The sequence below is a fragment of the Stegodyphus dumicola genome, chromosome 2 (genome assembly GCF_044657685.1).
Source record: "Stegodyphus dumicola isolate Sdum_Otavi_A_Nest chromosome 2, ASM4465768v1".
NCBI classification, from domain to species: Eukaryota; Metazoa; Arthropoda; class Arachnida; order Araneae; family Eresidae; genus Stegodyphus; species Stegodyphus dumicola.
Window position 1 is genome coordinate 220583520 of NC_140769.1, and position 26668 is coordinate 220610187.

General features: G+C 34.1%; 1 protein-coding gene across 1 annotated transcript in view; it reads left to right on the plus strand.

The window, feature by feature from the left end:
* The first annotated feature begins 6381 nt into the window (after nucleotides 1–6381).
* Nucleotides 6382–26668, plus strand: part of LOC118181107 (glutamate receptor ionotropic, delta-1-like) — a 59181-nt gene continuing 38894 nt past the window's right edge. The window contains exons 1-4 of the mRNA XM_035350184.2: nucleotides 6382–6494; nucleotides 9405–9545; nucleotides 15606–15860; nucleotides 24896–25083. Coding sequence (XP_035206075.1) covers nucleotides 6407–6494; nucleotides 9405–9545; nucleotides 15606–15860; nucleotides 24896–25083 — 672 coding nt within the window. The 5' untranslated portion in view covers nucleotides 6382–6406. The remainder of the gene's footprint in view (nucleotides 6495–9404; nucleotides 9546–15605; nucleotides 15861–24895; nucleotides 25084–26668) is intronic.

Consider the following 26668-nt stretch of genomic DNA (forward strand, 5'->3'; position numbering starts at 1 on the left):
ATTTCAGTTTACCACGTTCGTGTTTTATAACTGTTTTATCTTTTGTTTATCAATAAGACAATTTGACATTATTTTCATCCGAATTTTATTTCTCTTAAAGAGTAAGAACCTAAATATTTGGAATTGTTACATTAATAGCTCTCACGAACCATGCGAATGAAACAGATGTCATTTGATATTCTTTCATTTACACGGAACTGCTATTCACGAAAAGTCCTATCGATTCCAACTTTAAGGGGGGTATGATAGCAACATGCCTTATTAAAGAGTGTACCTGTTGACGAGGAGGGTTAGAATGAAATAGCAGTAGGGGGGATGGGAAAACTCATCGACCGGGAGAGCCTCCTCGTTAAAAGTAAATGAAAATCGCAAATTAGAGATCCTGTTACGATATATGGGTGTTCTCACTCGCAGTAATTTTTCAGACGACACACGAACTTCGTGACTATCGACTGTAAAACATTTCTAAATTATCTTTCTTTTCGAAAGGAGAGTGAGTTTAAATGTAACAAAAATGTAAGGAAAATCAATGACCGCAGGCATCAATTTTGATGTATGCGTGACGGTTTTATTCTGACATGAATTCTTGCATCGTGAGGCCGTTGGAAAAGTGGGTTCGTAGAACTGGGGTAAGTAATTAACGCAGTGTCGCTGTTTGATTAAACTTGGAAATATATGGAATTTATTTATTCATTTTACTGGTAAATAATATTTTTAGGTTAAGTATATTTGCTGAAAATATAATGAAATGTGAGTGGGTTTGACGATTTAAAACCCACACAGTGTGACTGACAGGTATATTTCTGTCACGTAGTCTGTTCTTAGTGGGTAACAAACGAAGAGCTACGAAAAAAAGTATAAAATTTGTCCAGAATTTAAATTGATAGGTAATTATCATATAATTAGAGATGAATTTATTGGTTGAAATTTACAAATCTATTATTTATAATTAGTTTATAGTTTAAGGAATGGCATTATATTTCTGATTTAAATCTTAATTTTTACCTCTTATGAAACGATTTAACGCTTATGAAATACTTCGATAGTAAAGGGCGATCATCACTGTTTACGAATCATTCCGTATTTTGTTATGAAATATATGAATGTATAGAATGAAACAGATAAATATATATTATATATAATAATATATATATATACACACACACATGCATATTTGTATGCAAGCAAGATAAAAAACATGTACCAAATACCAATTTTAATTTGCAGTAGCTTTCGTAGTTCATTTTAATTTGGGTACTTCCCCTTTCTATTCTAAAACTAGTAATTGCTAATAATCTCTAAACTTCATCGATTCAAAATTAATAGCGATCACATGAATCTTAATAACACCAGTGACGTAGATGGTTTTTCGAATTAAAACTCAACCAGCCAATTAATCGAAACCGGTTCATTGTGAACTAAGATTTCGTCTCGAATCCATCGCACTCGTTAAATTTTCTAATTATTTCAGGAATGCGGTAAATATGAAAAACGAATGAAATAATTTAAAGATTGTCATACAGAATTTTGCTATAATGAATGTAAAAAATATTGTAAAATTGTATCATTGTAATGAAGCTGACTATCCAGGTACAAATTATCAGGGGCATTTTGATATTAAAATGAAGAAAAAAATTCTTTCTTGCGGTAGTTTTAGGATATTCGTGCTTTCTTAGCGAAACCTTCGGCCTGTCAGAAGATTAATTACGTGTAATATAATACCAATATTTAAAGTTATGAAAAAGATCATCCTCAAACTGATACTAGTTTTGTTCATCTAAAAAAGTGTATTCTAGGCCACTATGTGACACCAAAAGATAACCACACAGCTATATTTACAGATGGCTCAAAAACCGAGACGGGTACTGGCAGTGCCTTCTGCGTTCTAAAAGGTAATACAGCTGTGTATAAATGGAAAAGAAGACTTGGCAGTAGGAACTCAGTATTCCAAGCTGAGCTGGCAGCACTTAAAGCAGCAATTAATTATGTGAAGAGGAACAGACTTCTCCACATTACTATTTACAGTGATTCTGCCTCTAGCCTTGACGCAATCAAAGGTTACAAAAGTAGAAGCCAGTATGTCCCAGAAATTAGAAAAATCCTTCTCAGTCTTCCACCATCAGAAAGGCCATGCCTCACGTGGGTTCCGGCTCACGTGGGCATTAAAGGCAATGAGGAAGCAGACACCCTGGCAAAAGAAGCGGCAAAGGAGGTCTCAAGAACAGAACTGCCAGATAAATTACCTAGGTCTCATCTAAAAAAGATCACTCTAAAACAACTGATAGACAGATGGCAAGCCAGATGGGACACAGCAGATACAGGAAGGAGAACGTATATGTTCTTCCCAAAAACAACGCTAGAGTTAAACTGCAATAGTGGTAGTCAGACACAGTTTTATACAGGTCATGGCCCATTCCTGACCTATCTGCATAGATTCAGCCTGAGTGACACAGAAAGATGTCAATGTGGAGAGGTGGGGGATCCAGACCACTACGTCTTCCACTGCACAAACACGGCACAGTACCATATAAGAAAGCCAAGTCAAGCTTACTGGCCATAATGGGCGGCAAATATGAGAACAAACAAAACAGCAAATAAAAAGCTACAAGCGGTAATCAGCCATTGTCAGAGAAAGTATTCTCTAATACGACGATAAGTGTCGTATTATGTCGTCCATATGTCGTCCCCAAATAGAAATAATCAAGTGCTTAGCGCTCTGAATCATAAAATGTATAAATCACACTAAATCAATCTGGACACACACCTCGAACCTCTCAACCCAAGACTAACTTAGATAATTAGGACTATGGCAACAACCTGCCTATATTCTTTATAATGTTTACTTTTGCAATTAATGTACAGGTCTAGGACTCGCAAGACCAGATCGTGCCAGTAAAATCTTCAACAGCAATGAGTTTTTCCTACACTTACTAATCGTGTATTTAAATTACAAGTTTGTGATAAATAGGTTCAAGAAGGGCAAGGTCAACTCATGTTATCACCTCAAGTTTATGAATGATATTATTATTGGTATGGCATTTTTGCCTTCTTAATTTTAATAAATATTCAACTTTTTATGCAAATCTTAGGGAAGAAATATCTGTATTTATGTGATCAATTGCATGTTTGAATCTCTTCCCTAGTGATCAGCATTACGTGCTTAATTATGTTTTGTATAAATTATGTGCATGTTCTAAGGTGATAAAACTAACTATGGAATTAATGTAGGTAAGTTTCTATTTGTAATTATGTATCAGCATTATGTATTCAAGTGTTTGGAATCAGATATCAGTTTTACTGAGTATGGTGTTGTACTTTTCTGTTTATGTTCACTTTAAAGTACTCAAGTCTGTATTTATTCCTTCTCAGCATGTACTATGAAGGTCAATTCGTACTTGGCTAGGATTTAGACTACATAGCAGTACTTAATGATCAGTTTTATGTAGTATGCTTATCAGTTTTATTTTTAGTTTTCATGTATTATGTATGCATTTTTAAGTGTTATGTATGCAGGCATTAGGGATCAGCTTTCTGTATTTCTGTACTCAGTATCATGTTAGTTTTTCACTTTAATATTCAGTTTTGTACTTATGTATGTATTATCCTGTCTGCAAGTACTACGAAAGAAAATGTAGGTGAATGGTTCAATTTGTAAAACAACTACAGTTTAAGTATGCGCAAAGAACTAAATTATGCAGGAATTTGTTATCTTAGTGATAACAGGTACACAATCTTTTAAATGTTCTTACATAAGAGTCAGGCACATGGAAAGTAAACTGCGTTAAATTATGTTTGGGCGCTAGGATTTTTTTAATCATCTTTTAATCTCTCTCTTTATTATTTTTTATTTATTTTTTTTAAAGTTTACTATGTGCAATAATTTAATAGGTTACAACTTTCCTCCATGCAGGACCAACGATTTCACAGAAGCCCCATAAAGATATGACGGTTGTGTCACGATAAGCACCCGCATGTAGACATTTAGCAAGTCCAGAAAATCCACGGCAGTTAATTTTTCAGGCAAAGTCCTTCTATCTTTACTTTATCTAACACAAGTTTCTGTCTATTCTAACAGCGATTCTTAACAGTCTTTTGATTGCTTCTTTGCTTAATTTTAAGTAGTTCCTAACAGGATACTCTTTCCCCGTACAACAACATGTAGACTATATGAGGCTCTTAGCCGTCTATTCGGCTGCGTTCCCGGAGCAGGATGGAGCAGAGAGTAGATGGTTTCTGCCAGGAAGATAACACACTGTGAGGCTAAGGCCAGGTCAGTGGTCTTCCTTGGTGGCGCTCACTCACTCACTAGTTTTGTTAAAGTATTCTAGGTACTTAAAGGGAAGAAAAGGCGAAAGTCTTCTCTTCTTTCGTAGATACAATAACAAAAGTGCGTTGTAAGTATAAATATAATATATTACTATATGAGTTAAAGCACATTCGTATTAAATATTATTTTAATAAAAAATAAGAAAAATGGATTGTTGGAAATTTGACTTTTTACTTACCGCAGAGCTAAAAATGGCATTGGGAAGACTTTCAGTTTAAGCAAGAACGTTCACAAGAAAGTTTGCAGTTTGCGATATTGTGCCTTTATTTTGAATATACGATTGGTCTTTCCCTTTCTTATCTATTCTGCAGTTCATTCTGAAATGGGATTGTCCCAGAAAGCTGTTCAAAGTAACTGTCCATTAATACTTTATTTCCTATAGCGTAAAATTGCCCGCCAAGCTGTAGAATTAGGAAGTTGTACAATAATACCAATGCGTGTATTAGCGACATTCTTCATATCATGGATGCTTCGGTTCTTCGGTGTCTTAGATTCCCGTTCTATGCTTCAGTGCTTTCGGTTCTTGAACAGTATGTTCGGCTCCAATTCCGGTCAGCCAACGCTACTGGATTGGCCCATGATTGGAAACTTATTTAGTTGCTTACAAATACTTGGCTTTTGGCACTTAAGCCATGAAAAGTTTCAGGACCAGATTAAGACTTTTAGAGGCTTTGCTCATTTAAAACGTTTAGATGCATCTATATACATTTGCAGTACAGTGCCCGTTTTTTCCCTCCATTTTTTTCTCTGTCGAGCACCTTTTTTATAGTGCCTTGTCTCCTTGATGCCTTAAGCTTGTGTTTAATGGTTAATCCAGCTCTGAGCCATTTTGCCTCTCGTTATTTCTGTGTTAAAGATTTAAAACTATTATGAGCAGAGCACGTGCTCAAATGTTCCAATGCTCTTTATTCACGGATTTGAATGCAGCTGTAATATTCTTTACCCTCAAATGTTCCTTATTTAGAGTCAGAAAGAGAGCACATTTTCAGAGAATTCTTGAGTTTGATATAAAACAGATGGGAATTAAAACAATCAAGAGACGGAGTGTTGAGTAATTGTAGCGCGAATAAAATCTGAGATACTATATTCCTTTTCTTCCCTAGTTTTTACTGAAGATTGAGTGACTTTTGAATAGATCACTAAGGAAGATGAAGAGGCGATGACGTTGTCACAGCTGTTTCCAGCATTTCTGTGATTAAAAAAAAAGAATTGTGAGAAAATTCAAGTATCTTCGACTGATAAACAATCGTCTGTTTCTTTGCTGCCATCGAATATATAAAATGTTAGATGCCAGACTGATAATCCTCTTATTCACGTTGGGGATATTAAGAGATATTGGTCATGTTCTGGTTTCGACTAAATATATTAATACCTCCTTTTTATTTTTCTTATCTGATAAGGATAATATTCAGTTAAATTAGTATACAACTCTTCATTAAATAAAGTAAAAAAAACTTAGAAATATTTCAGAAATATATTTGAAAAATAACTTTCAATTTTTTTCGTTTCACATTTGAGACATTAACTTGACTATGAGTATATTTTCCGAAAAAATGATATCAGAAATATAGGAAAATTAGATAAAGATTGTATTTTTGTTTTGATGAGATGATATTTATGAAGGAAATTAACAGAAATATAAATAAATTTTACATGCAATCAAGATTTTTATCCCTTCAAGAGAAAAAGAAATTTTACAATACCACAGGCATTTTAATTAAATTAAGTAGCCTCTCCGTCTTTACCATGTGCCGTCGTAATGTCAATGGATAAATCGCCCGGCTAGCAGTCTGGAGGTCAGGTATTCGAATCCTGAAGAAGGCAATGCACAACTTTCATGCCGCCTGCTTTAATAAAAGTGCTAATGACTACAAAATTTAATTTGTTCCTACACATTCTATAACATTTTGTGATTTTGAAACATTGTGTGAGCTAAATATAAATTAATCCATAAGGTATAAAGCTAAGTAATGGCGTAATAAATAATAATTAAAAAGGTTTTAAAGTAAAATAACAATGTAAATTTTAACATGCATTTACTCTGCCATATTCTAGATGAAGATATAAAAACCAAAAGCGATGAATTCATCCTTTGCAACGTCCTCATTGATGTACCTACTACTTTGTCTTCAGTTTATTAAGAATGAAGCCAAAAGCATCACATTTGGTAAGAATTTTCAATATTAGTTTTAAGAAATATAATTAATTTCAATGACAGTTCTTCCTACTTCTTATGATAGATTACGGTGGTATAAGTACCATTGTAATCTATCAAAAGAAAACAATTAGCGTTAAAAAAATTTCATGCGGAAAATTACAACATTCCAAATTAATAAATAACAAAGTTGAGAAAATATGTTATCATCATGTTTCGTGATGGATTATAATTTATCATTCATTCAGGTTTGTGAAATGAAGAGAATTAAAGCAAAAGTTTTTTTTTTTTTTTTTTTTTTTTGTAAGAATAAATGTAAAAGAAATCTTTCAGTTGACGTATGAATTAATAGCATATTTATGGCACATTTTTCAGATTTATAAATAAGTTCACAGAAATTTAAGAACCCTTGGGCTTTCCGTCATGGACAAGAAACTTCTTATGTATATGGACGCAAGCGGTAAACTACTTTCCTAACGTTCCCCGTATTTAAACAATGTTAAGAAGGTTTGCTATTTATGGCGATTATTTGGCGTGCATTCTTAGAAAAGCAGAATTTATACTGGATATTTATGTTTCGTTGTTCAGAAGATAAAAGCTTCATTCTGTGATCTTTTCAGTCTTCGGAAACCGAATCAGGTGCTGAGCTACCAGCAGTAGTTTTCCTATCCTTTTCGATGTGAAGAAATGTAGTACTGTACAGTTTAGTTCAGGGGCTCTACTCTTATATACGCCCTAAGATCACCAAATGTGGCGACATGTGTTCTGTGCTGGTTTTTGGCGTAACTGCGTGCTGTGCGATAATGATGTTGTTTGTATGACAACCCTTTTGACTTTGAAACTTAACTCTTTTGCTGCAGTAGTTTAATTGCCCGTTGGTTCGTGTCGTGCGCGTTTTAAAATGGCCTATGTTGCAGCGAGAGATGTGGTGGCAAGATTTCAGTCGCGTATTTTAGATTGTGTGCAAAGTAAATTTAGTATTAAAAGGTACGATGTTGGAGTTGTTAAAGAGTCTTTTCTTCACGGGTGTGTTTATGCGGATTGAAGTGTATTTCTGTGGGAGTCAAGACTTTTAAAACGAAGTTTGGCGTGTCCGAAATGCGGAGCTGATATGAGAACTTGGACGATATGAGAACTCGGAGGGTGTTTCTGATAGACTTGCGTGGGTTTGCAATCAAATGGTTGCTGGTAAAGTTTGTGGCTGTCAGCGAGTTTAAGATTTGAATTGTGGTTTTCGTGTAGTATGTTAACGTTGGAGGAAGTTTTTATGGTTACTTTCGAAATTTTGAATCTCAGAAAGACATGTAATATAGCAAAATCGTGGCATTTTTGTTCAGAGACGTCGTGTGACTGGCGAAATTTTATTCAGGAATGTCTTATGGTAAGTGCATTTTATTTTACTGTTTTTAATTTGTAGAATGTTATATTCATTGTTTTTTTAGTATGAATTTCTGTTGTTATTGTTGTTTTTTGAATTGTTTGTAACTTAATTTAGTTTATTTGGTTGATTTGTGCGTAATGCCTAGATTGCACAATTCGTAGATGTTTTTTTAAGTTTAAACAGAATGCTGTGTACATGATATTCTTTGAAATTTATTGTCGTTATGTTGATTTATTGAAGCGAGGTGTGCGTAATTTGTAGGTTCCTTCGCTGCCTAGATTGTGCAATTCGTATATGTTTTTTGAAATTAAAACATATCGCTGTGTACATGGATGCTTGTCAAATATTTTTGGTTAGAAACTTTACGTTTTTGCTGTCTAAATTTCTAAAACAAAGTTCTAGATTTGTCCTATTTAACAAATTTTAAGTTGGTTAATAAGTTGGGAAATGCTAATAATAATTTGCATTATAAAAGCAATTACAAGATTAATTTATTACATACAAATGTATGATGCTATTTACACTCACTATAATGTAGTAAATATTCTAAAAGTAACTAATTCATCGAAAATATCCTTCTTTGTTTAAAATTATCAAGAATGGATTAAGAATTCCTACAAAAATGACAGAAAAAAAATGAAAAAACTAACAAAAAAAGAACAATTCTAACAAGTCTAATTCAGATACCAATATTATTTCTATCTTCAGTTAAATAAATAACATAAGTAACTTTTAAAAAATCGAATAACTCTTAAAAATGATAATTACAGAATATGTGCACTTAAATTTAAATAAAATAAATAAAAAATAAACAGAATCGTCGGAAGAACTGATAGTTGAACTGTTTGATGAACGAAATCTTCGTTAGGATTCAGCACGAAAGTCCATAAGCATTGAAAGGCGATGTCCTTAAATTATTGGATATCCTCAAAATGTTATATCACGAAGTCATTATAAATCTAAGAATGACCATGAATCCGGATATCCTCGGTATGTCCTGTCACACTACGTCTATAAGAAGACATCTTGAGGATATTTTATGCTTTGATGGTAGATATTTGAAAGCGTCTTCTGAACAACTCTCTATATTTATTTATGGTGCACTAAGACTATATGTTTTATCACAATATATATATATGGGAAAACTGTATTTAATAAACTGGAGAAGTTTGTTTTTCAAATTATTTAATTTTTTTCTTTTTTTTTTACTGTCTTTGATAATTCGATTTTCAGTTAACTGGCCTAAAACTAAAAAAACAACTCAGTGACGCAACAGCCCTAGTTGACCTTGCCCTGTAGCGCACAGTTTCTGCTTTCTTGACCTTTAACTGACTTAAAATTAACTGAAAGTTTGCTCTAAATTTAAGGATCATATTTTAAATACTCGAAATTTGCATGCCAACACAAGGTTTTTCTTCTTCGTTTCAAATGACAAAATACGTGCACCAGGAAAGAAAATCTATTATAAACATGCAATTAAATTGTCAAAATAGACCTTTTTGTAAATTATACATTGTCTCATTGTAAATTATATATTTCAGGTATTGTGCTCGACAGCAATGGATACGGCCAGGAATTCATCGAAATCATAAAAATAATCACGAACGCGCTTCCAGAATTTGATGTATCTTATTCAATAAAACTCATTGATACTTCACTTCCACTTTCGCAGCAGCTGGACGGTGAGTGTACAGTTTGCTTCTAATATATTAGAAATCTCATAAAGGAATACGATTGAAAACCATAGTGAAACTAAATGTCAAGAAACTCTGGGACAACAAAGAAAATCTTGGGAGATTTTCGTAGGTGCTTCACTTTGTCAATTCTTATAGCCTTCAGAAAAGGACAAATTATGACGGCAGAGCCAAAGGTGTTCGTATATCCTATGTGAAATCAATAACATTCTCTGAGTAAAAGAGGTAGGGTAAAGAGTTAGAAAAGCATGCGAAATACATAATGACCACGCATTTTCCTTTCTGAAAAAAAAATTACGCTTATTAGCGACAAGATTATAAATACTATTGATGAGATCTTTGTTGCCGTTTCTACAGGCAGCCGCTACCGTCACCCCATTAACATTTTTTCCCCTGCCAAGCTACAATACGAAAAAATTACAATTACTTTTAATTTTTCCAGCTTGAAACCGTGTGATGGTGATTTTACTCTGTTGAAATCAATGAGAATTTCGTTAGGACACATAGGTCTAGTCCAGGTTCAGATGGCTTCAGGTATCAAATGCCGAAACATCTCTCCCGTAAGTTATTGGCTGTCCTTTTCGCTGTTCATCGAGTGTGAAGCGTTTATAAATTTCTCAGGGAATGGAAACATTGTCATTCTGATAGCTAACGCAAGTAAAAACTGAAGGATACCTCCAACTAAAGAGCCATTGCATTTACGAGTGAAGAAAAGTAATTAACAGCTTACGATATTACTTAAAGGAACAAAAAGTACTCTCGCTATATCACTGTCGATAACAAGAATTAAATGCAAAGATAAAAACATCGTTGACAATATACTTCTTTTGGAAACCGTAAAAGTCTAAACCGTAATTGGGGAATGAGAATTTCGTAAATCCAGCGGTAAAAGTCTTATAAAGTAAAACCTCGTAAAAGTTTTTTTTCCCCCCTAAGCATCTGGTTTCTATTTTTTTGGCACAGAAAAGACGATAAAGTATGGAAATACAGGAATTAGTGTGATCTTTACACTGAGGTAGCTTCACAATTTTAACGCAGAATTTTTTGAAGATAAATACATTTTAAATAAGGAATTTGTGTTGCAAAATGCCTTGGAACAAGAAGAGGGTGTGTTTCAAGGTTGTGTTCTAAGCGTTACGATTTTCAGCTTAAAAACAAATTCTCTTTGAAAGGAACTTCCGGCTATCGTTTCAAGACCATTGTTTGTAAATGACTGTTAGATAAGCTGTCAAGTTGCAGATAGGAGATATACTCTAGAGATAATTGCAGATTGCTCTTGACGGAACTTTAAAATCGATCAATAAAACATAATTTTGCATTTTCACAACAGAAAACTGTATGCGTATACTTTTGCGAAACGTGAAATCCCCATCCTGTGCGCTTTTAGAAGTGATGTCTGAGCGAAAACTAACCTTTCTTCCAGAAATTCTATGCTTGAAGAAGAAATGCTTCAAAGTACTAAGTCATTTAAAAATCCTAGCGAATGCCTCCCTCAGCTCGGAAAGACATAGGATCGGCTCACATAGAATTGCTCAATGTTTTGCATCTACAAGGTGCTCGTCCGATCTAGACTAGACTGTGAGCTCAATCATTTATGGATCTGCAAGATCTTAAGTTTTGTTGAAGATCCCTTTCGTCACCAGTCTTTGATGAGTTTTGTGGAATCTTCAGAATATCTCTTTCACAGAGCCTGTATGTTGACTTACTAACCATCAGTAGAGTTGAATTGTGCACAGTTGTGTTTTCATTGTTATTTCATTATTTATCGCAATCTGACAAAATTTTTCATTTGATTGGAGCTGTATAGTTTCTTGTTTGAAGCACGAGCATCTTGTGTGCGATCTTTTCCATTAACATTTCTTTCACTGAGTGAAAGATATTGCACTTCTGATGTCAAAACATAGACAGTAACGCATTTTCAACTTCTTGATACTTTCCGACCATCTGGTAACAGAAACACTAAAGTTATATATAAATAGCTTTTGAGCTTAGACATAAATACAGCATTTGCCTTCCTATATATACAGATGGATGGAAAGCCGATGGTCATCCTTTATTATTGGGAAACATGTGAAGGGTAGGCAATTACGATGACGTCTGTTCTATACTAACTTCTGAATTGATTGCTGTGTTTTACACATTTTGTTTTCTATATCCAAGCTATGCCGAAAAAGTTTATAATTTATTCTGATCCATTTAGTACGCTAAAAGCTTTGCAATGTTTTCGATATCCAGAATTAGGTAGTTTTTGAAATTTTAAATTTAAATTTAAGGAGCCGCAGATAACAGTTTTTTATTGCTGTATCTGGAGACATGTAGGTTTAAAAGTAATAAGTTAGCAGACATCATAGAAAACTGGGCTGTCGAACTACCAGGGCTGCTCGTCCTTTTTTAGCAATCTCAATGTGATCATTAAGAGAAAATATACGGAATCAGTGGCAATTACTCTATTACTAGTTCAACAACTACAAATCAAAGTGAGGAGATTCGTTTAACTCGTCTTTATCCGTTACTGTAGAACTTCCCATTATTATGTTTTAAAATCTGAGAGTAAGGGAATGTGGTTAGGGACTCTGACTGCCGCACCGAAGGGCCTGGGTTCGAATCCCGGAGAATATATGGATATTTTTAAATGTATAGTGTCTGAGCGGCATGGAGGTACTGCAAATATGCGGTGAGTTCAAAGTCCTCCCGAGAGGTTTGCGGTAACGGAACAGGGGTGGGAGACTCTCTGACAGGTCCCCCAGTGTGCTGTCCATCAAAATTGGGAGCAGAACTGAGCAAAGTCTTACTGTCACCTGCATAATGCTCAAGGCTCTTGCCAACGACAGGAGAAATCTTGCACTCCTTGCTATACGAACTTCGTGCGTTTGTTCTGATGTTGTTGTCAGACAAGATAGATAAGTCACAATTGCAACAACAACATTCTTTTGACTGCTTATGCGAAAAATAGGTCAGTGTTAATTTTGGCTTTTATTATTTAGTCTGATCTAGTTTAAAACGACTTATTGTAATATTTGAATACTGTGAGGTTTAATGCGCTTCGTGCTTTGTGATTTTACGTGTTTCATGTTTACGTGTTTCATCACTAGAACTCAGAGTTTGCTAAGATTCATATATATTCAATTAATGCAAATGAATTTAGATAAAAAAATTGTTAAAAAAGTTTTTAAGATGTACTTTTTAGATTATATATTTTTTCAAATCGTTGCGATGGCATCTGGGGTTACATCTGGGCTACAATGAGAATGTTCTAGTAAGCCTCAGTTGCCTATACGTCGCAGACCTTGTTCTACATATTATCTGCGAAATCTAGTCAAAATTTGCTAGAATAAGATTCCCGGATATCTTATTTAACCAAATTATTAAAAGTGGAAATCCTGTAGATTAAGAAATATAGTTGTATAGAAATTCACTGGCTTCTAGGGTAATTCAGTATTTAATTATTGATTAACTTTCGGGATTTCTTGCGAACGTGACTGAACAGTGTAGAGAAATAACTAGCTGTTAAGTAAATCCTGAAGGAAAGTTTTTTTTTCATGAATATGAAAATTGTTATTAAGTTCTTAATAAACTAATTCTGAAGGAAAGTTTTTTTTCATGAATATGAAAATTGTTATTAAGTTCTTAATAAACTAATATTGCATAGATTTTGAACAGTGGCGTAGCGAGGGGGAGGCAAGGGGGTGTATGATGCCCCGGGCGCCGCTCGCAGAGGGGCGCCAAATGATCTCCAAACAAGATTTTCCGGAAAATTTCAGATCTGATGGATTTCTGGAAAATATATTTAAAAATTAATAATTATTGCAATATAATTAATTATTTATTTTCTTAATTTGTCTGATAAAATGTGAAATAAAATGTTTCCAGTACATCAACCAAATATCTCAGCATGCAAAACTTTTTTTCTGACCACTTTATTTCTCTATATTAGAAATATATAATTATTTTTTTTTGTTTTTGTTTTTTTTTGTTTTTTGTTACGAAATGCGCATATAGCTCCCGCTTTTTATTTACACGACCTGTCTCGAATTTCTCAAAAATATCCAGTTTCCAAAGACGATTCCATAATCTGGAAATGACATTTCTAAACTATGGAATGTCATAGTGTGGAAATGTCATTTTTGAAATGATTATGTCATAGTCAAAATGAAATTTCCAGTTTAAGAAACTCCTAAACGATTCCGCTATATGGGTTTCGTTTGACTCTCCTGTAAACGATCGATGGCCTTCCTAACTTCAACTGAATCATCTTTCTGAGACATCGTATATTTACTGCTACAGAACATTCAACGCGTGTAAATTGTTTTTAATCTCCTAACTACAAAAGGAATGCTGCAGGTGGCTCCTTACTCCTTATCTAAAACGCATAGTTTTCGACCTCACAGACTAAATTTGCATATTCCCAATTTTGCAAAGGTTATAATTTTCCGTTATATTCTCTTCTATTTCTTTTTGTTAAAAGGATTGCCGCTTATATGGTTATTTCATATCGAACTCACAATATCCCCTAATTGTTTTGAGCAGTGAATGTGACTGCAAGATACTATTACTCCGCAGTAGATAAGAAACTGAATCTAAAACTCTATCACAGATTTATGGAGAAAATGTTTTTCTAAACCTAAGAGTCGCACTTCAAATACTCCTTACTGTTTCATTATCAATACTAGCTATGTACGTTTGTTCAACAAATTAAAATAAATTTTGACTATTTATAATCAACGGTGGGACAAGTCTCCTATGTCATCTAGCATTTTTAAATACGGAAACAGAAAAATTTGAAAGGATCGACTTTGATGAAGTAATTGATAAATTTGCTTCATCTAAAGGAAGAAAAATGTATACTTAGTAATTAACTATATTAATGTATTATAATATAATATTATTATTAATAAATATATCTACTTATCTAATAATATATATTAAACTTTTAATTGTTTAAAAATTGTACTTTTTAAAAAACAATTATATTAAATATGTTGTAAGGATTATGATAATTTTATTAACAGTTAAATTTCCTTTTCTATTGCTTCTTAACTTCAACTTGCCACTTCCGGCCCGAACGTAGTTTTAGAATCACGTCTGAATACTAATGGAGGAAGAGCGATATTTAACCGCGAAACTCTACTGTCTGGGAGAAAGAGATACCAGATATTCTGGCTGCACGCGTCCGCCTTTTAGGCTACTTTCTCGTAAGCTATTATTACGCTCGGCCGTACTTTAGGCCCTTGATAGCTTCGCAGTCAATTAGCGTTAAGGGGCTAACTCGGTTAGAATCTTGATAGCTTCGGTTGTATCTCTTTAGTTAAGATAAGCTTAGTTTAATTCTTAGTCTCTTAAGTTCAAGCCCGGTGTCGGGTTTATTGTACAACACCAAGACGGAGTTCTGTTAAATCTTACTTAAGTAATAAAGGGTGTTATTTTACCCTTCTATCTTGTTTGTTTCTTGTCATCCGAACTCAAGCGATTATTCGCTTATCAGTTCTTATTCTTCACTTTCAACGTTAACAGAATTACACCGTGAAGAATCTCCACAATGTAAAATAAAAAATACTTTTTTAACTAATTCCAGATCATCGTATATCTGATCTTTCAGCCGATACAGATAGATTTCCGAATCCAATGCTAGTGTAGTTTGGTATTGACTATTCTTAATATATTTAGAGTATTTTATGGCAGATTCAGCATTTTATTATTATTTGCATTCTTTTATTATTACGAATACATTCTATAAGGAATTTCTCCCCGCCTTCTTGGTGAGGTGGTCTGCACGCTGGGCGCGTATTTCCAGAGATCTGCGATTCGATTCCCGGCGAAGGCATTGCATATTTTTCCTCTTTTCTGCTTCCAAAAAATCTTAATGTCTCTACAATTCTGTACATTATATTACTTTAAGTGTTTTTTTTTGGGGGGGGAGGGGGCGCCGAAAAGCTATTTTGCCCCGGGCGCCAGTTATGCTCGCTACGCCACTGATTTTGAATTGAAATTTTCTCTGAGATAAGTAGTAGTAGCCTTTTACTTACATTTTGTGTTTTTTTTTCCGAGCAGATATGTGTTACAGTGAAACCGACTTCGAGGTACTACTTTCAGCTACGTCATGCGATATTCTGAGAAGTCTAGCACAGCAGAGTGAGTCCATGGGAATGTTGCACTTTGCAGTGAATGTAGACCATTGTCCGCCAATTGGTCACTCCGTGTTTTTAGATAGAATTTCTCATTATGATGTCACCCAAGCCATCGCCGATGTGATTCAAGAAAGGAATAAAAAGGCTGATCTTGTTGTTCTACACGATACCAAATATGGTAAGTACTGCTTATAATTTTGTCTTTCGCAGGAACAGAGCGAAAAAAAGAGATTTGTTGCTACAATTTTCAAATATTTTAAAATAACATAAAATGTGTTTTTTTATTTAAAACAAAACAAAATTTTCAGTCAGTTTTAACGAGTAAAATAATCTTACATCTGTATTAATTATTATATTGCTGTATTGATGGATAAGTTGCGATTATAAAAATTACTCTTTAGCTTAGAATTTCTTTTTCCTCCCATAATTGAAATGAAATTCCGTGTATATATATATATGTGTGAAACAAGCAGAAACTATACACCTACGACAAACAAAGCCTTTTCCGTAACTAACTGTACTTTTATTTGTAGATGCATATATTTAAGGTCAATGTCTTTTACTAGATTGAGTAAATCTATTAAATATTTAAATATATATTCGCTTCATTAAAGATACGGGTGGAAAGTTTGTGTACGTTTAACATTAGGTTAGCTCACCATCAAAGGAGTTAGAAATGCCTTCTTATCCATGTTCATCAGTTTGGTACCTCTTTGTGTGTTGTAGTTGCTTGCACATTTGGAGTCATATCTGCAACAATTTGGGTATGAGAAAAGATGTAATACCAACAGCACTGCGTCTTTAATTATACTTCAATGTTTAAATGCCATAAGTAGTAAAAATATCAGGCTTTGATAAAGACAACAAAAAGAGACGAAAAAGGTAGTTTTTAAAGCGATCATCTATCCATCTGAAGAACTAGCCCACTTTTGAAGCACCAAACGTTTCCTTAAGAACTTCTTAGATGTCTAATATGGCAATTCCTGCTCAAATGTCTAAATTCTTGACAATTGTAACAGCGAATCACCCTAAAGTATTCACTAAAAGGGCAAGAGTGAAAGCCAAAGAAGACTCTCTTGTGCTTTAAGATATTGTCAACTTGTTCTGCCGCAATGTCAAAAATCCAGTCGCAGTTCCCATCCGCTCGAGGTCGTGAGCTTTTGGGAAAGATCACAGCTAGAAAGTTACTAAACTCTGCAGTAATGTTCACCGCTGTCGTCTCAGGAGGTAAACCAAACGCAATAATAGAACTTCGCAATGGAGGAGGCTTACGTACTTCTAGCTGATCAGCTAGTGATTCAGACGCTGTGATGGTTCTTTAAAGTATTTCAATGTGCTCATCCTCTTTGCAACGGTTGAGCAGTTCTTTTGTTCTTGTGAGCGCATCTGGGTAATTTTTATCCCCAGTTGTTGCGGTTTCAACTTAGATGCTAGCTGTGTGCGCAGGCTGTCTGCTGTCCTATTGGCGTCCTTAACTAGCAGAACGTGTTCCGAAGAGCGCTTTTTAAAATAGACCGTATTGACGTTATTTCCTTCTGTTAGTCTTTTTTCTTATTTTAAAAACATTTAATCTATCTCTTCCTATCAAATTTTTCCTCGGTCATTTTCTACTTCGTTCCCTAGAATAAATTTAACAGTATCGGCTGCTTTATTTTCAAAAGTTTTCTGGTCATTTTGTTTTTAAATGTACCAGCTCGAGTCATCATTTTTTAATATCATCATGAGCAACATATTCCTCGGTTACATATGCATTTCAGAAATTAAAATAAGTCTAAATATCTTTTCTCAAACCACGTACAAATTTTAAATTATTTAAAATCTTTTTCTTCTGCCCAACAGGAAGTTTCATGTTTTCAACTTTTGCAGTGCCTTTGAAAACTGATTTAAGAACGAATTCCATGAAATCCATTTTGAGAACCGAAATTCAAAATCCAAAACAAGGAGAAAAACGCGAGAAAAAGAATAAGAAGTCCCAAAAAGGTTCCTGTGTGTGTGTGGGGGGGGATACAAAAACAACCCCTCTGAAAGCTGCACTGGATTTCCTGAGGATGTTATTCGGAGAATAAAATTGTACAGCTGTCTGCTTATGACAGAACGTAAGCCAGGAATAACTGTGCTCTTAAGTACAGTTAATGAAAATCCGATCAGGGAAAGTAGAAGATAAATGTTAGCCTGTGGAAACTATAGGGGTTATTTTTACCTTGAGCTTGATCATGCGATTTAGCATACAACTAAAGAACCTCTTAACTACAAATGCTTCTATTTACTGATTCGTCCTTCATGTGTGTAGAATAATCTCTAAATAAAAGATGCTTTTTAACACTGCTCATTAGCCCAGAAATCCAAACCTATTTTCATTTGATCCATTAATAAGGATAGTCCGTGGTGAATTTCAATGCAGTAACTCTTTCTTCTCTTGAAAATGGTCAAAAGAAATATGACAGATAATAGTTTGAAATCAGTCTAATGACATTTTATTTTGCCATTATGACCGCTCGAAGTAACCCACAAATTTGTCCACAGACACGAATTTTCGCCATCATCGAAAAGAAATCAGTTTATTGTTATACTATATTTCTTCACGAATTCGGTTTTGTTTTATTTGAAGAGGATATACCATGTGTCATCCATTTTCATCCAGCAATAACGAAGGAGAAGATTTAATGAATTCAGGATGTAGCGCAAAGTTTAAAAAGCGAGAGATAGAAAAAGAGAGCTATATAGACAGAGAAAGAGAGGGAGAGAATGAAAGAGAAAAAGCAATTGTCTGTTTGATCTGTAGCAAAAATTAAGAACCCTTATTGTGTTAAAAATATAATAGTTTGCGAATACCGGATTATCATTATTTATTGCAGAAATGCTATCCTGTTTTTCTCTCCAATGACATTACTTAACAGGCAATGTGTTTGGACACGAGACAGCAGAACCACCTCGAGTTTTTAATTACAATGGTGTATAAAATAGGGTTTGCTTTAGACAAGGGCGACCAATGAGCCCTGAGCTTCGTTTTAAGGGATCTCCAAATCCTTCTATCATATTTAAAATACATAAAATTAAAAACATTTCAAATACAGCCTTAAAAATGTAAAATTAAAAGCATGAACAGAATTCAAAATTTTGTGTATTAGTTTCTTACGTCTTTTTTAGAAAATTCGACTCAGGATCGTAGTCTTGCACTCTTATCGGCGACAATAAAGTCTCGATTTATACACCTAACGCTAAATTGCACAGATAAGTTTCGCTATTTGTTTGTCAGGCTCTTTTGATTATGGTAGTTAAATGATACTTCATTGTTAAATGATTAAATGTAATAAAATGAGTAAGAATCCTTTAAGGTCTTCTCTTTACCTCAGCCTTTTTTTTAGGAAAACCAAAACCCTGGTTTAAGGTTACATTTTACACAACAGTGTAATAAATTGATACCTTGTGTGGCAGGATGCTCTTAAGAAGTTGACAGGCTAAGAGAAAATATAGGTTTTAATTGTCTGATACTTAAGACATATCAAAAAGACGAAAAGGGAATATAAGTTTCTTGTCACAAACATGAGCATAACATGATCATGAAAACGTTCACGTGCAGTTTCTTACACTTTATAGGAACAGAAGATATTTTTGTCAATGCCGCGTCATGTAAAAGCGATCCCAAGAACAGCCATGCAGACTAACGGACTAACTTAAACCTGTAGTCTCTTGCTGAAATTGCATGCAGGCCGAATGCATGATCTGAAAGCAGCTGAAGGATCAGAATTTCTTAACAAGATAAAAAAAATTATTAACAAGATAAAAAATTGTGTTAACAAATTTTAAATTTTATTTACTAAGTATTTATCAAAACATACATAGACAAATACAGTATTACTGCAAAGGATATAAAAATTCAAATTTATAGCTATTTTCTGTCTGAAATCTCATGTTTAATATCTGCAAGACTCTTTTGTTGGTTACATTTATACTGATAATGTATTGATTGTAAAATATATAAAATATGTATTTGATGATAAAATATACTGACAGCTAAATATTAAATTTCAGACTGACATTTGTTTAAAATATATCTAAACTGTTTAATTAATCATTAAATAACTTACTTTAATTTGAACTAAATCAAATTATCAAAATTTTGTAAGTTTTTAGAGAAAAGTTTCCAAGAGGGACAAAATTTGAGATAAATAATGACAACCTATTATTGTTTTCCTATTTTTATTTATTAAAATTTTCTTTGATGCATAAGTACAAATACGTACGTTTGTAAGGTTTATCCCAAGTTGTTATCAGTTATCTTTAGTTAAAGTTACTTTCTTATTCCTTATAATTTCAGCTTGCAAATTTCCGGCCAGAGTGTGTTTCTAGAATCGCGCTTAAATGCAAATGAAGGAAGAGCAGTATTTAAAGTCGAAGTTCCACTAACTTCATTAGAGTGTCAGAGATTCTGACCAACGTATGCGTTCGCCTTTTGGCTACACTCTCTCTAAGCTATTTCTACGCTCGTCCGCATTTCAGGCCCTTGATAGCTCCGCCGTTTAGTTAGCGTTTAAGGGGCCAACTCCTGTAGAAATTTGATAGCTTCGGCTATATCTTTTTAGTTAAGTTTTATTTTTTAGTATTCTTGAGTTCGAGCCCAAGTGGTGGCTTTTATGTACGTCCTGAGAGAGGACCGCCTGTTAACTTTTATTTTGAGTAATAAAGGATAATTAACTCTTCTTGAGTATCTGTTCTCTCTCTACTGAACTAAAGCGATAATTCGCTTACCAGTTCTTAAGGCTCCACACCTATAGGTGTAAATTCTCAGCTGGGACATTACATGCTAATAATTATAAACTCCTTTATTTCTTATTTCAGCTTAACAATTAATGGCGTTTCGATTAATTTGGAGTTTGTAGCTTTGGATAGAAATTACTAGAAATAATTTTCATTGCAGATTGTAGATGCTCATTGGCCAATCGGGTTCTTTTCTTATTAATTTTCAGTTGTGAAAAAAAGTGCCGTTCACATATGAAAATATTCCCAAACAAATCGATTATTCTTAGTACAAAAATTTGAACCTGAGCTTATTTGTTTTTGGAAAAGTAAGGGTAAACATAAACGAAATTAATTTTTTGAAATAACTTGAATAAGATTTATATCACACTGTAAATTAGTTAGCTCCATTTATGGATTTTCTGGTGCGTTATTCACATTCGTCTTTAAAGTTAATGAAAATCAAGTAAATTTGGACTTGAAATAACTAAAATATTGAAATGTTTGCAACACCGCATTTACATCAAATACATTGAAATGCATTCGCAGGTCGCATAAAATTGCTTCGGGGGAGCATGCAGTTCGCAGGCCGCCAGTTCGAGATCTCTGCTTTAAACCTTTAGACATTAGACGTCTTGTCTCCTAATATTTTTGGCTGACAAAATTAAAACCATTAAAAGAGCATACATTTAAATATTCTTTGACAATGGGTTGTCCAGAATGCATTAGGATACACAAATATTAGAACGCACAAAGAGAACACAGTAGAGAATTTCTGAGACTAATTGCAAAACAGATGAGCAATAAGGAAATCATATCCAGTTAAAAGATGGAACGTGACGACACAGCTGTAGAAGGAGTTAAATATGTGATTATATTTTCTCTAACCGAGAAACACTGCTATGTTCCCTTTATATACAAAGCTGAATTATGAATCTGACTAAATTTCATTTTGATCAGTCTGTTAACAGAATAGAAGGTTATTAATTTGATGAGTTTTTACAAAACAGCCATTTTTATACTAGAAGGAAATTTATATTCTCATTTCCATCTATTCTACAATAAAAGGCGTCAGGCGGCAGTGATGTGATATGTTTAGTATTATAGTATTAACTAGCATGCATCACGAAGAAGCCAACTATATAAGTTAACCGACCTCGTTCGAAGGGCATTTTTCAAAACGTTTGTTATATTTCTGAACTTATGAGGTTTTTTTTATTAGATTGCACTCACACTTAAGTATAATGACAAGAAAAATGATAAAAATTCATATTTTGTAAAATTCATGCAAAAAACTGAAAATTTTACATTTATATTAACAAATACATCAGCTGTTACTGACAAGAAAATAATGATGATGAAAACATATTTTTGACTTCATTTTATGTATATTAACGCTAAGCATACAGTGAAGTAGAATAATTGAAAAATATTGATTCGCTAGTAATGTATGGCTAAATATGTTAGTCAACAAGCAAAAGTTTTAAAAAATGCATACACTATTGAAGGAAAAATGATGTACAGTGGAAATCGTTTAACACGAAACTGACGAGACTGAAATATTTTTTCGTGTTAAAAGAATTTCATGTTAAAGGATATTGAAAAAAAAAAAAAAAAAAAAAACATATTCAAGAAAATTAAGTTTATTAGATTACATTTTATTTACATAGATATGTATATATGCATGTATTTAATAAAAATCGATAAAACAAAAACATCTAGAACTTGATTTAATAAAAATTTTTCAAGTTTTTTGAAAAACAAAACATTTATTGAGTTTTTGGAAAATAATCTGATATTTTTCTTTGCATTGTATATTTGAGCATCAAATTGTTCGATGTCCTCCATTTTGTTGTTCATTTTACCATTGGAATGTGCATCTAAATAACTGCGCATACTTTTCACGATGTTCCTTATTTCGGATGACCGTGGGAACAGGATCTGAATTAATCATTTTCGTCGTCGGAATCTAAATAAATGATATTCTTTTTAGCTTTGAACTAACTCTAAAATGTCTCTGTCTGCCACAATTGGAGCTATACACACATTATCATCATCTACTGCAACAAATTTTTCCGATGATACAGTAGAAGAGTTCAATAATACAGAAACTTTCTCAAACATTTGATTAAGTGTCGGCTCAGTTTCAATATCCTCCTTCTCCATTTCTTCTAGCTCGAACCAAACTCACTGATTTTTACACACACTGCTGTGTACTCGTCGCCGAATTCCAAAGCCAACTGATGAGAGATGAGACGTTTTTGTGTGGCGTTTGTAGAGGTGGAGGGTGAAAGTAGCTTAGTTAAAGGGCTTAGTTAATTGGCTCGTGTCACAGGCTATTCCGAGGGTATTTCAAAGCCAAGTTATCCTCCTTTCTACGAAACATGTGAAACCACCTATCTTTCATTCCAACCCCTCTTAAATCTCGCCTACGCGGCTGGTGTTTTCCGTATTTTGTCCTTTACCAGAAGGGACATTTCTTCATGTTAAGCAATTTTCGTTTCGTGTTAAAAGAAAAACAAATGCATGAAAATACATAGCAGTTTATCGGGACAGTTGTATTATTTCGTGTTAACCGGTAATTCGTCTTAAGCGTTTTCGCGTTAAACGTATTTCACTGTAATTTAAATTATAGAAGGCTGATTTTTTAACTCTTAGTCTACATCAGGCATAATAATATACAAATCCTATGAGCAAAATTTCGAGTGATTTTATAAGGAACTTTTAAAGTTATCACGGCTGCTGTGAACATAAATCATAAACAAAGGGGAAAAAATATCAAAAATCGCAATCCGCATTTAAAGTTTCCAGATTAACATTACATGACATATATACACAACTATTCACGTTGCCAAGTAAATATTGTTTTTTTTTCTTTTTTTTTTTCTTTCTTCTGACACTAGTTGTGACGTTCTTCCTTCACGTCCGTACGGGGTTCGGAGATTTGGAGTGAATAACGACGACACTTAATGAAGTATCAAATAACACACTTTATTGGCTAGTATTGTCAGGACAGCTCCAAAACACGTTTTTACAGTCGTCGTTTAACAACTATAAACACGCTGACTCGATCAGCAACACATCCTACAGGTTATCAGGCTATCACGGTGGAGACAGCTTCACTGCAAAGCACCAGAATACAGATCCCGACTCTGCTCGGTCGTTCTCGGAACTCCACGTACTCTCGAGACTCTCCATGCTACAACTCGCGATGCACTCGACGACACACAGAGCACAGCTCCTATCTCTTCGGTTCAGTCGCTTCCGGAGTTCAACACGCTATCTCGACGATGCACTAATCGCGAGACTCTTTCGGTGCACTCGATGACCCACTCGGCACTCGCTGGCGGGCTTTCAACTAACGCACGGACTAACTAGATGAGACACACTCTCTACGACTATCAGCTCGCTAGACGAGGCACACACACACTGACTGCGGACCAGCAGGGTTTATATAACTTTCAGCCTGTGTTCGAGAACATTCTGGGTTAAACCGGTAAGAATTCGTTCCAGAAGGTTCTCCAACCGTCATGGTACATCGCCAATTTTGTCGCCAAATGTCCCCAAATGGGCGATTTCTCGCTAAATGTGGTAACCGGGCCTTCCCTTTCCATTTATGGCAAACTTAAAACTGCTTTGCGAGTAAGCCATCTCACCGCGCCTGTAGATTTCGTAACAATATACTTTGACAGATTCTGTAGACTAACTGAAATGCTTAAAATTATTTAGTGAACAAATAATATAAAAAACGGCGAAAATTGCAATTTTAATTTGCCCTTTAAACTTTCACTTCCACTGTGGCAAACAATAACTTCCAGTTTGTCATTTTTCAGAAAAACTGGTATATCTCCACTTCTAATAAACATAGCAAGAAAAGAAAATGTGTTTTGGATAGCTAAGAGTGTGGCCTTTAAAAACATGAAATAAAAAAAAATTGTGATATTTAGCTAAAATCGGCCTTCCGAACGAGGGCTGTTAAGTGAAAAAATAAACATTTATTAGTGCTTTTTGCGAAATATTTTGTAGAAATCTAACACATCCGAAAAAATTAAAGGAGGAGGGCCTTAGGCCTATAGTTTTGTAAATCCATTATATATGGTACTAACGAGTCTAAGTGAGTATTTTTAAGATGTTTTTGGGAGTCTTTGATTTTCCTGCTTGGTCACTAATTAATCAGACTAATTTTTTTCCCTTATTCTAAAGTTTATTCGCTGTATCTTTCACCGCATTGTAACTGTTTTGAATTTCAGACTGCTATATTAGCTAATTTACCTATGTAGAGACTGAAAAAAGAGTGCTTTATTAATAAGTTGAAAGCTTATTTTGGAAGCCAAAAATTAAAATAAATTTTAATTTGCTAATTTGGGAAGACACAAATTAAAATTAATTAAAATAAATTTTAATGTGCTATGTTATGATTTTAAAAATTTTACTAAGAAATGTAGAGTTCAAGTTTATATTTCTTTTTCATTGCAGAGAAACAACCCACAGTAAGATCTCTTCTCCGCGAGCTCATACGGAGGGGGATAAAATATTCATATCTAATTTTTGAAACCGATATAACGAAAGTATATCGTAGAATGGTTATGGTCCGTCGGGGAGCAAAGGAGCTGAGCGTTCTTGTTCTGGGAGACTTCTCGGAGTTCAAATATATTTTAGATCAGGTAAAAATTATCTTAATGTTTCATGCCATCATGGTTAATTTTATTTTTTCAAAAAATTGTAAGTATTTAACTTTAAGCCAATAATATAAGCTGGGTACAAAAACTTTACCATTTAAATTGATATATAAATTTTCTACGTAATTGATACATACGCATGGACTTACAGCAGTGATATTAAATATATCACTTCAATTCAGTTTAGTTCACTTCAAGTACTTGAATCAGTAAACGCCCTCAATCCGCTCACTACTTTTCTCGATGTACCCATGTCTCCGTTGAATTATGCTTTCAGTGTCACGGGAACACATAACGATTGGGCCGGATTGAATCACGCTGGTGATTCAGTTTCGAAGGATCGAAGATCTTTGAGATTATCAGGTTCAATGTTTCTTCTAACCTTCTTCGGAAACATACAATGACCTGACTAGAACAGAGAGCTTACTAAAGCTATGTTCACTAATTGTAGTAAGTAGACAGGATACAGACGAAGGGTATACAAAACCCTTTATTTTTTTCTTTATATACAATGACTTCCGTACTTCGGAATACAATGACCCTCCACTCGGGGTCTAACTTAAAAGATATCAAAATAAAACTAAACTCTAATTTAACTTTAGAATAAGATTGGCCTTATAATAACAGAAAGCGTATGTAGCACAGAGACTGTGAACACTACAATACGTTTAATTTATCAAGAGGATTAAAACCTCTGGCCTGGAAGGCAAAGTAGCAACTGCGTAACTTCTAAGGTAAGCGGCCTGCTTCGAACTCACGGCTTCCTCTCTCCTCTGCTTGGCAAAAAGGCCACACTTAAATACTTGGCGTTCGCCAGACAACTTTGCATAAACTCCTTCACGCTTATAATTCTGGCCGGAAGTAGAAAATAAGAAGTGATAGTAAAGATTTAAAATAAAATAAACGTTAGTAAAACTTAAGATCCTTACAAGATCTCTTGGTTTCACAGTATTGGTTTCACCGATCCTTCATCCTCTCCCATAGCCAAGAATCGTAGGGTTAATATCAGTAATCATTAAAAAAAGAAAGGGAAGTATGTTGGTAATGTCAGTAACTATAAGTGTTAACAAGATTTAGTATTTCTTTCTAGAAACTTGCCCGTGAAAAGGTATAACCTTGCCCATGAAGGGGTATCATTAAACTATAATGGAACTGTAGTATTCCGTCGGATAAGGCGTTGGGCTGGAGTGTCTTCAAGTGGATCATCTATCGAGAAAACTGTATTCAAAAGAGTATTTGCTGTGTTTTGCCATTGGTTTACATAATCTTCTGAAGCTGTAAGCTGTATATATAAATTTAGATCGACCAGAAAACTTTGTTTGATGCTATTTTATGTTGAAAGCCATAGAGATTAGAATGGTTTGCACAGAATTTCCTTCAGCTGATTGTTTTCGTCGTGAGGATGGCTGTTTTGTATTTTGCGCATTCTCTTCGAAAAATAGTAAGATACCGAAGCTTATTAGTATCGTTCTGTGCAGTTCTTATTAGTATTCGTAGTGCTGTACATTTCTGCCTGCGTTGACGAAGCTCCTTCGAGACACCATGATACGCCTTGAAGCTTTTGGGTTAT